Consider the following 13186-nt stretch of genomic DNA (forward strand, 5'->3'; position numbering starts at 1 on the left):
TGTCTCCCTCTCTCTCTGCCCCTCCCCCGTTCATGCTCTGTCTCTCTCTGTCTCAAAAATAAATAAACGTTAAAAAAAAAAAATAAAAAAAAAAAAAAATAAAGGCGTTATTATACTTCTTGGTATCTTGCAAGGTACCTAGTATACGATAGGCACAAAGTAAATAACTGCCGATTTGATTATCAAAGAAAACACGTTTTTCTTTATTTTAATGCTCCTCACATTTACAGTTCAAATCATCAGTAAACATTTTTCTTCAAAAACAGGAACAGTGAAGTACACAGCCTACTGTGTCTTCACCAAGGAACACTGAAAGCTCAAAAATGTAAACCTTGCATGGCTCAACTCAACCGTAATTCAATTTAACCCAACAAGTATTTAAAAGGTAGGGTAACTAATCTCCGTTTTATGGATGGGAAAAATGACTTCTAGAACGATCCAACTATTAAGTTAATAATAATACCTGCCCTTCACTCTCATAAAATACACATATCATGACAGAAGATTTCTGTCAACTCTTCTTTTTCATTTTTTTTTAAATGTTTATTTATTTTTGAGAGAGAGAAAGAGAGAGAGAGTGCAAGCAGGAGAGGGGCAGAGAGAGGGGGACACACTGAATCCAAAGCAGGCTCCAGGCTCTGGGCTGTCAGCTCAGAGCCCGAGGTGGGGCTTGAACTCACGAACCGCAAGATCACGACCTGAGCCGAAGTCAGATGCCTAACCGACTGAGACACCCAGGCGCCCCACTCTTCTTTTTCACTTAACCCATAAATGTTGAGATTCTTACCTGCTTTCCTGCCACTCTTCGGCACAGGCTACTTTAAGCATTCCTTGATAGTTGTTTACACATCTTAAGGCATCCGTAGCGTTGAACTCAATCCCAAAGCCAGAGCCGTGCTGGATTCTTAAAACATTGTCTCCAAACATCATTTCAGGCAGAGATGGCATATGTAATTCATCGGCTAACCTATGCAAAACCAAAAGTCAGGTAATATTTCCAATATGTGTATAATTATAAAGTGTGCAACAGAGGCAAAAATTTAAATGTGCCCTGACTAAAGTTCTAAGGGACCCCAAAGAAGGCACGGGACTTTAGTGCAAGTGTTCTACGACAGCCACTTTAGCAGATCAGAAGGTTTTCTTTTCGATTTTCTTTTTTTTTAAGACTTCTGGATTTTTTTTTTTTAATGTTTTTTTTTTTAATTTATTTTTGATACAGAGAGAGAGAGAGCATGAACAGGGGAGGGGCAGAGAGAGAGGGAGACACAGAATCCGAAGCAGGCTCCAGGCTCTGAGCTGTCAGCACAGAGCCCGACACGGGGCTCAAACCCACAAACCATGAGATCATGACCCGAGCCGAAGTTGGACGCTCAACCGACTGAGCCACCCAGGCGCCCCTGGATTTTTTTTTTTAATGTTTATTTTATATATATAAAAATAAATATTTTAGTATTTATTTTTGAGAGAGTGAGCATGAGCATGAGAGAGGGGGAGAAAGAGGATCCAAAGCAGAGGGCTCCATGCTGACAGCAGAGTGCCCGACACGGGGCTCAAACTCATGAACCCTGAGATCAGGACCTGAGCCGAAGTGGGCCACTTAACCGACTGAACCACCCAGGTGCCCCGAGACTTCTGCATTTTTGAACAGTTACACAGCTATTATTGTTAGATAAGGTAAAATAACACTATATTAAAGAATATATTCTTACATAAATCCAATAAAAGATCACACATATCCTAAGATCACAATTACCCTCTTTCTAATTGCTTTAGATTTATTTCCAATCAGACATACCAATCAAGTCTTGCATACATATTAAAAACAAACAAGCCAAGAAAACTACATGAACAAATTAAACAATGGAAAAAAATACTGATTCCTACTAGAAACATCTATTTCATTCCTGGGTCATCAAAGGCCCACCACTTTCAAGAATAAATATGGGTTCCAATCCTCCTAGGACTGTCTAGGAGATGACCTAACATACCACAGTCTCATGTTTCCATAAGCTTCATGTTTCTGGTAGACTTTTTGTTCTTACACAATTATATTAATTAAAGTTACGAAGAAAATATAGCAATTAAAGATGCTGTCTCTTGTAGGAAAACAACTTTTCCAGTATAATTCTCAACTTGTCATGTTTTATTTTTTTTAATGTTTTATTTTATATTACAGACAGAGAGAGAGAGACAAAGCGTGAGCAGGGGAGGGGCAGAGAGATGGAGACAGAATCCGAAGCAGGCTCCAGGGTCCAAGCTGAGACAACTCAACACAGAGCCCGACGCGGGGCTCAAACTCACAAGCAGTGAGATCATGACGCTTAACCAACTGAGCCACCCAGGTGCCCTGCCTTGTCACAAGTTTTAAAAGGTGGTAATGAAGAAGGCAAAAGCACCAAGGCTGATGAGGGAAACCAGCACTTGCTTACATGGATTTCTGGAAGGATTGTGCAAATCTACAGTCTATCCCCTGGGGCACCAATTAGGGAGAAAGTACCGGGAATTTCATCAAATTTATTTTCTGACTCCAAAGGGCAGCAATGAGAAATCTGTAATAAAAAAATAATCTCCAATGCAGAAAAGAGCTATACACATTGACATTCAAAACCATCTTATTTATAATAGTAAAAGAGAAATACTTGGAATGTCCGAATATAAGGAAATAAACCATAATGTAAACTTCGGTCTATCCATACGATGAATGAAACATTATAGAATCGTTAAAAATGTTTAACAAGAAAATATAATAATGTAGAAAAATGTTTATGACACAGTAGTAATAATAGTAATAATAATAATAATAATAATAAAAATAGTAATAAAAAAAATAATAATAGTAATACATCTGTGTATGTATGTGTGCACCTATCAGTGATTTAACATTTTAAGCTGCACATCTTTAAGGTATCTAATAATGTTAATTGTTCATCATAAATTTAAGTAAAATGTATTCATTATCAGGAAATAGAAAATATTGGGATGCCTGAGTGGTTCAATGGGTTAAATGTCCGACTTTTTTTTTTTTTTAAGCATTTATTAATTTTTGAGAGAGCGTGCGTGGGATAGAGGCAGAGAGAGGAGACACAGAATCCGAAGCAGGTTCCAGGCTCTGAGCGAGCTGTCAGCACAAAGAGCCTGACGTGGCGTTCGAACCATGAGATTATGACCTGAGCTGAAGTCTGATGCTCAACTGACTGAGCCACCCAGGCGCCTGAAGTGTCTGACTCTTGATCTCAGCTCAGGTCTTGATCTCGGGGCCGTGAGTTCAAGCCCCCACGTTGGGTTTTGTGCTGGGAGTGAAGCCTGCTTAAAAAAAAAAAAAAGGAAATAGAAAATATCAAGTATTAGAGAGATTAACACACCTATGTTCATAGCAGCACTATTCACAATTGCCAACATGTGGAAACCACCTAACGTCCACTCACAGATGTACGGATAAAGGAAACATGGTTTATTCACACAACGGAACACAATGCAACCTTAAAAAAAAAGAAGGAAATTCTGCGATATGCAACAACGTGGATGAGCCTTGAGGGCCTCATAAACCAGTCCCAGAAAGACAAACACTGCATGATTCTACTTAAATGATGTATCTAAAATAGTCACATTTACAGAATCACAAAATGGAATTGTGGGGGCGCCTGAGTGGCTCAGTCGGTTAAGCGTCCGACTTCAGCTCAGGTCACGATCTCACGGTCCGTGAGTTCGAGCCCCATGTCGGGCTCTGTGCTATCAGTTCAGAGCCTGAAGCCTGCTTCGGATTCTGTGTCTCCCTCGCTCTCTGCCCCTCCCCCACTCACGTTCTGTCTCTCTCTATCAAAAAATGAATAAACGTTAAAAAAAATTTTTTTTTAAAAAGTGGAACGGTGGTTACTAAAGGTTGGGGGGGTGGGGAAAGAAGTTACTAATCAACAGACACAAATTTTCAGTCAAGCAAGAGGAATAAGCTCTAGAAATCTGCTGTACCTGTAGTTAATAATAAAGCATTGTAAACTTCAAAACGTGTAAAGAGGGGAACTACAAAAGACCCTGAATAGCCAAAGCAATCTTGAGAAAGAAGAACAAAGATAGAGGTATGATGCTCCCTGATTTCAACAAAGCTATAGTAATCAAAACAGTACAGTGCTGGCTCAAAAACAGACACACTGATCAATGGAACAGACTAGAGAGGCCAGAAATAAGCCCACACTTATATGGTCAATTCATCTCTGACAAAGGAGGCAAGACTATACGAAGAGGAAAAAATAGTCTCTTCAATAAGTGGTGTAGGGAACACCGGAAAATTACATGCAAAACAATGAAACTGAGCGTTGCTTGGGCGGACCCGTTGATTGAAAATCCGACTCTTGATTTTGGCTTAGGTCATGATCCCAGCGTCATGAAATCCAGCCCTGTGTCGGGCTCCATGCACTGAGCATAGCACTTGCTTGCTTGAGATTCTGAATCTCTCTCCCTCTCCCTAACTCATGCACACACACGCTCTCTCTCTAAAATATAAACAAAGAAAAAGAATGAAACTGAACCACTTTCTTACACCATACACAAAAATAAAATCAAAATTCAAAATAGATTAAAGACAATTTCATTGTAAGCCCAGAAACTATAAAACTCCTAGAAGGAAATATTGGGCAATAAACTCCTTGACATCAGTCTTAGCAATATTTTTTGGATCCGTCTCCTCAAGCAAGGGCAACAAAAACAATAAATAAATGGGACTCCATAAAACTAAAAAGCTTTTACAGAGCGAAAGAAACCATCAACAAAATGAAAAGGCAATTTACCCAACGGGAAAAGATATTTGCAAATGAAATAACCAATAAGGGATGAATATCCAAAATATGTAAAGAACTCACACAACTCAATAAAAAAAAAAAAAAAAAAAAACACCCAAACAATCTAATTAAAAATGGGCAGAGCAGCTAAAAATAAAAATAAAAATGGGCAGAGCAGCGGAATAGACATTTCTCCAAAAAAGACATACAGATACATGAAAAGATGCTCAACATTACTAATCATCAGGAAAACGCAAATCAAAACCCTATTGAGATATCTGCCTATCAGAATGGCTAAAATTAAAAAGACAAGAAATAACAAGTGTTAACAAGGATGTGGAGAAAAGGGAACCCTCATATACTGTTGATGGGAATACAAAATGGTGCAGCCATTTTGCAGTCTATGGAAGACTATGTAGGTTCCTCCAAAAATTAAAAATAGAACTACCATACGATCCAGCAATTGTACTTGTGGGTATTTATTTGAACAAAACCAAAACACCAATTTGCAAAGATATATGTACCCCAATGTTCACTGCAGCATTATTTACAATAGCCAAGATATGAAAGCAACTGGTGTCCGTCGAAGGATAAATGGATAAAGATATAAATATAGACAGATATATACACACACATACTTCCAAGAAAAAAAAAGTGCAAACTCCCAAGGGGGAAAAAAAATTTATTACAAACATAGATCTCATGTTAAGTATTTCTACTACAATAAAGCAAAATTTAAAAAAATTTTGTTTAATGTTTATTCATTGTTGAGAGAGGGAGGGAGAGAGAGAGAGAGAGAGAGAGAGACAGGGGAGAGTGCATGGAGGAGGGGCAGAGAAAAGAGGGGACAGAGGATCCAAACTGACAGCAGAGAGCCGGGTGCATGTGAGGCTCGAACTCACAAACCATGAGATCATGACCTGAGCCCAAGTCTGGCCAGGCCACCAAGGGGCCCCTACACCAAGATTAAAAAAAAAAAAAAAAAAAATTAAATACTTCGAAGATTAAATAAGATGAAGACTGAATGTATTAGGACAAAAATTCAATAAAAAAGCACTCAATTAAATAAATTTTAACTACTTAATGGAATAACACACACATGAAATAAGACAGGATTCTGAATTTTCCCCAATATACCTGAAAAAATCTAGGGGTCTTACAAAATACTCCGGTTATGTACATAAAATAATTAGTCACTAATTTACACTGCTAAACCATCCTTTCATGACTCTCTTCCCTGGTGACTTCCTCTGCCTGAATCTTAAAATACCCTAGGGTTCCCTAGGATACCATCCCATAACCTTTCCTTTTCTTCAGGATGACTTCTACATGATCCTAGGTCACGCCCAAGGCTCCAGATGTCAACTATAAGCTGATGATTCCCAAATCTAAACCCACCGACAGTCATTTTTTGGAGTTCCAAGACAAATGCCCACCACTCTAGGACCCCCACGCGACTCACACTTCAACCATCTCAACTCATCCTCTAGCCAACAACTGCCCCCATCTGTTCCTCCTCCTGTGCCCACCGTGTTCAATGGCGAGGCTTCCCATTCCTATTCCCAAGCCAGAAATCTTCTCATCGGCATAGATTTCTCCTCTCTCCTCCCTCCTGCTGTCAAGTGGCCATCCAGGCACCTAATCTCCTGAAACCTCTCCTCTCCTCTGCCCTTTCTAACTGGTCTCCTTACCCAGTCCTGTGGCCTTCCGATCCATCCTCCGCATCCCACACACCCCCCCCCCCCAACCCCCGAGAAATCTTTCCGAGTGCACATCTGCCCAGGTCACTCCTTCGTACAAAAGGACACCGGCGGGAGCCCCCATACAATACCAACTCCTCAGCCTGGCATACAAATTCCCTTAGTAGCTCCACTCCCCTGGGGCCCTCCCATTTCCCACTACTCCCGCTCTGGTACCTCTCGCTCCAACCAGGCAGAAACGGTTCTTCGAACAAATGGAGGCCCGCACTCTCCCCGGCCTCCCGGCTTTCCACGTGTCCCCTGACAGCCCCAAACTCTGTCCAGATCCTGTTCAGGCATCACAAACGCCTCCCGGCTCGCCCCATGCCTGGCCTCCCGGCTTCACACACGCGACCACCCCCACCCCGTGCCTCTGATTTTCATCAAGATCCACTCGGGCATCCGAATTTCCCGGACGCCTTGTCCCCTCTCAACGATCTCAAATAACCTCGCGTACACGTCTCTATCCGTTATTCACCCGGCATTACAATGGCCTCTCCGTCTCTCTCCTAAGACGGTCAATTCCTGCAAGAGGCTCTTTCATCTGCCGTATCTCAAGCGCCTGGCACAGCACCTGACGCGCTCAAAACCCAAGCACATGTATCATCCCCGCTATCGACCCCCAAGAAAACCGGGCCCAGCCACTCAGGAAGCAACGGTCTAAAGGTGTGGCAGGCTGGGGCAGGTAGGGACCTGCGGCGAGGGCGAAGTCCACCGGAACAGTCAAGCGCCGCTCAAACCCGGGCGGAGTGACAGTTGCACGAAGGCAGCGCCTGGCGAACCCCCCACCGCAGGGCGGGAGGTGGCGACAGGATTCTCTCCCGATGTCATTTCGAAGGTCCCGTCCTCAGGGACGAAGCCTCCGCCCCGGGGAGGGTTGGGGCTGCGTGCAGCTCGCCCTGCCTCCCGCCCAGGCCCAGCTCCCCGGCCCGCGCCCCGCGCCGCGTCGCGTCCCGAGTCCCGGAGCCTCACTTCTCCACATCCGCTGACTTCATGATGTGGGTTTTGGCCGCCGTCAGCTTCCAGGGCCCGAAGGAGAAGTCCTGGTGGCTGCTCTGGAAGCCGTGGATCATCATGGCCGAGGCGGCGCCGGCGCGGGCCTCGCGGAACAGGCTGGAGCAGCGGCGGCAGCGGCGGCGGCCGACACCGGTTCCTCCGCCTCCGTCCAGCCCAGCCCCCTCGGCTTCCGAGCCGTCCATGCCCAGCCCCTTCCCGCCCCGCCCCCTGCCGGCCGACCCGGACGCAGGCCCTCCTTTCCGCCTACCCCGCCCTTTCGATTTTTGCTTCCGGGACCAGGCGCCAATGTTGCGTGACCCACGTCTGACGTCACGATGCACCGGAAAACAGCATAGGGGAGAAAACGCTGAGGGGCGGGGCTTCGGCGGCAGTGGGTGTGGTCAGGGACGCACCGCCCCCGTCCCCGGACTCGTTGGATCGTCCTCCGATACTTGCTGGTACCGATGGGAGTCCTTAACGGAATGCCGGAGGTGGAGAAAGCGAGTTCTACAAGGCCTTTCCGGACCTCGCAAGGCAGTGTGATTACCTTGCATTTTGGCGAATCGTTGTGCAAAGGAGAGGCCCCTATATTCTTCTGTTGAGGCCACAGAACAGAAATCCTTGTAATTTAGGAGGTCCTGCACCAAGCGTTACATGATTTAGAAGTGGACACGTAACTACTTTTAACTAAGACAGACTCCTGTCAAAAATTTCATCCTTCGGACAGGTCAAGGCTCTCCTGGTCCAGGCCCCTGATATGGTGGAAGCAATACCGGAGAGACCGGTGCTAAATCCACTTCTGCAGTGCTGTTTTGTGCATCCTTGGGCAAATCACTTAACTGATGATTTGGGGTTCAGTTGCCGCAAAACAGCATGGCTTGGTGTTAGGACATTTCCCAAATCTGTCTTTCCGGTCTCGTTTCCAGAAACTCCCTCTTAGCCCTACCCATCTGCACTCAGCCTTACTTCTAAGCCCTTATTCTTGCTGTTCTCTTAAACCTATTAAGCGTATTCAGACCTATCCCGTTTCAGACTCAACCTGGCACCTTTTAAAAATATAGATTCTCCAGCCCCTGGGCCTCACCCTAGCCAAGGAATGATTTGCCTTGATCAGATACGTCTTCAAAAGGCTTTTCCTAAACCCTGGAGCTGGATGTACTTACTTCTTTCTCTGGGCCAACATGTTGATTTAAATCAACTTCAGTGTCCACTCATCCAAATGATTGTCAAAATGTAAGCACTGCTATTTGCCAACCATTCGTTTTATTACAAAAATAGCACTCTCACCCTGTCTTACAACAGAGCTTGACAATGGAATTCCTAGACATGATTTCAGCGATACAAGGCAGGACTGCCTTCCCCTTGAAATGTGTGTTATCTATCTATCTATCTATCTATCCATTTATCTATCCAATTTCATCTAAAATTTCAAATACTCCTAGATAGGGCAACGGGCCACTGATTTGTTTAATCGGTCATTTACATCTTAGTCTAAATGATTTTATTATAGCATTTTCTGTAAGCTGGCCTTGACAGAGAAGTACCAGGCCACACTATCCAGACCTGAGTCAGTGCTTTCCCACCTACCCTTCCAAAACATTTGTCCTCCCAGATTTTCCTAGGCAAGATATGATGAAGACTGCCTATTAGAAGGAGTTTTTAATTTAAATTTAAAATCTAACATTTTAACCCGTTGTCTCTATGGCCTCCAATTCAGCAACTTATTAGAGTTTTTAAGACTAAAATTCTTGAGAGTACAAAGAAACAAATCTTTAAAGGTACAATTTAAAGCACTCACACATTAGAGGAGTGCCTGGATTGCTTAACTGGTTAAGCATTCGACTCTTGGTTTCAGCGCAGGTCATAATCTCACAGTTCATGAGTTCAAGCCCCCAGTTGGGCTCTGTGCTGACAGTGCAGAGCCTGCTTGGGATTCTCTCTCTCCTGCTCTCTCTGCCCCTGTCCTGCTCATGCTTTCTCTCTCTGTCTCTCAAAATAAATAAATAAACTTAAAGAAAGATAAAGCACTCACACATTAGAGAGATATTTAGGCATTAACTGGGTACTGTCCGTCCCCATTCAAGTATTATCATGCAAAAACTATCTGCTTTATAAAACTGGTTCTAGGGAAGGCATAATACCTGGGACGTGATTCTTCAGCTAGATTGGACAAAGGATGTTTGAACCGCAAAATCAAGCCATCTACCACTCAAGTTTGTCAAGATTCAGTTCTGAGAACAACCAACGGGTTATTATAGAAATTTGCTCATTACACAGGCTTTTTGGGGCACTGAACTGTGGTGACAGAATCTGTGTTAGGCCTAAGGACACAGCAGGAAATAAGACAGGCAAGATCCCTTTCGTCTTAGAGCTTTCATGATAATGGAGAAGACAGGTAATAAGTAAGTAAACAAATACGATTTATAATTTCATAAATGGATAAGTTCTGTGCAGAACATTAAGCAACTTAGGTAGAAACAGTTAAGTTGTGTGTGTGTGTGTGTGTGTGTGTGTGTGTGTGTGTGTGTGTGTTTGGGGACAGAGAGCAGACTGTACAGATGGAGTGATCAGACGAGCCCATTACTGGGAGTATCTAGGAGATGAGTCGAAAAATGTGGGCATGGGCCAAATTGAGAAGGAACTTGAATGTCATGCTGAAGAACCTGGGACTTTTTCCAATGGGTGATTAGGGGCCACTGCCTCCGTGAGATAGTGTGATGGCCTAAACTTGTGTCTTCAAAGTGAGATCCATGCACACATATCCTCATACTGCAAAATGCATTGGAGGGGAGGAAGAAAATATTAACACTTCTATTTATATTTATCTCCCGCCTTTTTTAGTTCTGTTTTTGTGCATGTTTCATAATGTATATAATATATCACATATTCATGTGTATTTTATTTGCAAACAAATATTGGGATGTGTGCTCGATTTTTTACAGATATTAATGTCAAGTGATCAAATGACCTTGTGGACCATCGACCTACTTGAAGGCAGTAGTCGAGGGGTTAGAGAGGCGAGGACAGATATGGGAGAGGGCTAGGTGACTGATTGGATGTTAGAGAAGCATCCGGTCTGTGGCCTGGATATCACAACACCGTAATCAGGATGCCTGTCAACTAACCTGTGTATTCTGCGATGACAAAGAAAGACAGGGACCCCCAAGAGAAAAGACACGATCATATAAAAAGAGAGGAAAAGGAATTTTCTGAGGAAGAGCCTGTGGAAACGAAGTCCGACTTGCTTTGTTCCCCCATATGTGAAATTCCAGATGATGCACATGGGCACGGAATGCTAAGATCTGTGTGAGGCGGGGGCGTTTCTAGAAGAAAGATCGTGGTCATTAAACAGTAGATATTGTTCAAGTATGTATATGGCATCAGTTATAATTTGATTTAACTGTCTCTTCTATTTCAGAGTGATTCCCTTCTGCTCTGCAAGAGAGCATGCAGAAAGATGAACCTTAAAACTCCAAACAATTTGGCCACGTTGCCCATCTACAAGGCTGCCCAGCTTCTCCTTCGTTCTAGGGGTTCAGGGTCTGTGAACTGACTCCGATCTGGGAATTAGGGAGCAGCTGTGGCTTCCGTGGCGATCCCAGTTTGTTTGTTTCACTATACTCGGGGTTGTGTTGGTAGTACACGGTCAAGGGGAACCTTAAGGTATCGCTCATCTATTTCTGGCCTCGGGACCCACTGTCAGTTACCCCCGCATTCCCAAGATCTCTGTGGGTCAACCCGTTCTGATGATCACTCTGTCTTTGCTGCCTATTATAGTCACCGTTGCCTCTGGCCGGTTAAGTACCGCTATTTGGTTTTTGCCATCTTGGACATCACTACATCCTCACGGAAATCATGGAGTCCACTCTTAATGGCACATCTCCAATCTCCATCCCTGCCTTGCAGAAGCCAGCCAACGAAACACCCCTCAAGGATGGCGGTGCCCCTTCCGTCAGTGTATTTCTGGGTAAAGGGCACGGACTCTAGTCCTCTCGGGACATAATTAGGAGGCGGATGAGCAGGTGACGTGAGCGAAATCCATGCCAACGTGCTTGTCCCCTACGTCTTTGCGTTACTTCTCCGTTAAACGAAAGAAACTCGGGATCTCTAGTTCCGGCATCACGGGTCATGGTTGAGATCAAGTTGCAGTGAGCCTACTGAACGAACGAGTCCCAGCTGCTCACACCAGCACATCGAATCCACAGAGCGGCGCATTCGGCTCTCTGTAAAATTACATTCCTCCTTCGCTGGACCAGCATCCTCAGCATGGAAATACAGATTTCCTGGAATCTGGCTGCTGGTTTCCCGGAATCTTGCCAACGTAAGTTACCAAATTATTGCGATTCGTTTGCTGTTTACAAGTTCTAGATGTGACTTTGCATCTTGCCCTCTGGATGCCCTGACAGTGAATATAGCTAAGGATCCAGAAGCCACGAGAAGGGGTAGGTGTTGGGCGCAGAGAGAACTGGCACCCTCTTGCCAGGTGTCTGCCTCAAAGGAGGTCATCCTAGAGCCTTGAAGCAAACCAGGACCATCTTAAAGACAGGAAGGGGGCTAGCGATTGAGGGAACAGGGTATTTAAAGTTTTCTCAAATCTCACTGCCTCAGCGCTAAACGTCCCACTCGGGCGTCGAATATATGTTCTAAAGTCCCCAAAGAGGCCTGTGAGCTACGGGCACCTGGGTGGCTCGGTCATTTACGCATCTGACTTTAGCTCAGGTCACGATCTCATGGGGTGTGAGTTTGAGCCCCATGTTGGGCTGTCTGCTGGAGCCTGCTTCAGATCCTCTGTCTCTCTCTCTCTCTCTCTGCACCACTCTCTCTCTCTCTCAACAATAAATAAACATTAAAAAAAAAAGAGGCTTGCAGGTCGTCTACCTGCAAGGCCATCACTGTGGCTCATTTTGTGCTATTGTAGCTTCATAGCTCTAACAGGCCAGAGATACTTATAACAGGTGACCATAGACACTCCCTGAATTTCTTGCTTACAGTGCACGAGGCCAAGGATTTAAGCTGTATATTCTATTCCCGTTTAATGTTCCCCCTGAAATTTCCAACATGCGTACTTCCCAAAGCCTATTAGTTTATACGACTACCCTCCTCTCAGACAACATAAGGATCTTGGCATGCTTTCATCCTGACCGCTCATCTCACTTTATGTATATTATTTTCCTCCTGTGCTTTAAAAAAAAAAAAATCCATTCTCTGGCTCCCTGTTTTCACTAGCTGCCTAAACTGATTTTTTTTTTTTTTTCAAAAACCCTCAAAAGGAATTGTACTTGTATCAAAACCAAACAGAGGAGGTGGCGGTCGGGACCCTTTGGTCCCTTCCGACGTGGGCAAGGAGAAGAAAAGTTCTTATGAAAGGTGGAGATGGGGCGCCTGGGTGGCTCGGTCGGTTGGGCCTCCGACTCCGGCTCAGGTCATGATCTTGTGGTCTGTGAGTTCGAGCCCCGCATCGGGCTCTGTGCTGACAGCTTGGAGCCTGGAGCCTGCTTCGGATTCTGTGTCTCCCTCTCTCTCTGCCTTCCACCGTTCACGCTCTCTCTCTCTCAAAAATAAACATTAAAAAAAGAAAGGTGGAGAGGAGCAGCAGACATGTGAGATGTTTTGTAAGCCCCCGCAGCACAGAGAGCAGCTCACAGTGGGTTAGCCTAGGGCCTAGAAGTGTCTCCTGAC

At 44.5% G+C, this 13186-nt stretch overlaps 1 protein-coding gene and 1 long non-coding RNA gene across 2 annotated transcripts in view; one reads left to right on the forward strand and one right to left on the reverse strand.

Moving 5' to 3' along the window:
• The window catches only part of TIPRL (TOR signaling pathway regulator), a 32469-nt gene extending 24758 nt beyond the window's left edge, over nucleotides 1–7711 (reverse strand). Inside the window, exons 1-2 of the mRNA XM_019423864.2 lie at nucleotides 7484–7711; nucleotides 788–967 (exon numbers count right to left, since the gene is read on the reverse strand). Of these exons, the coding sequence (XP_019279409.2) occupies nucleotides 788–967; nucleotides 7484–7710 (407 nt within the window). The 5' untranslated portion in view covers nucleotide 7711. The remainder of the gene's footprint in view (nucleotides 1–787; nucleotides 968–7483) is intronic.
• A 197-nt stretch (nucleotides 7712–7908) lies between these two features.
• LOC109251892 (uncharacterized) lies at nucleotides 7909–12970 on the forward strand. The gene is made up of 3 exons (XR_002073754.2): nucleotides 7909–9909; nucleotides 10926–11828; nucleotides 12778–12970. It is a non-coding gene; the product is annotated as an uncharacterized LOC109251892 (long non-coding RNA).
• Nucleotides 12971–13186: the final 216 nt, after the last annotated feature.

The sequence above is a fragment of the Panthera pardus genome, unplaced genomic scaffold (genome assembly GCF_024362965.1).
Source record: "Panthera pardus isolate Hobbes unplaced genomic scaffold, ASM2436296v1 HiC_scaffold_21, whole genome shotgun sequence".
NCBI lineage: Eukaryota > Metazoa > Chordata > Mammalia > Carnivora > Felidae > Panthera > Panthera pardus.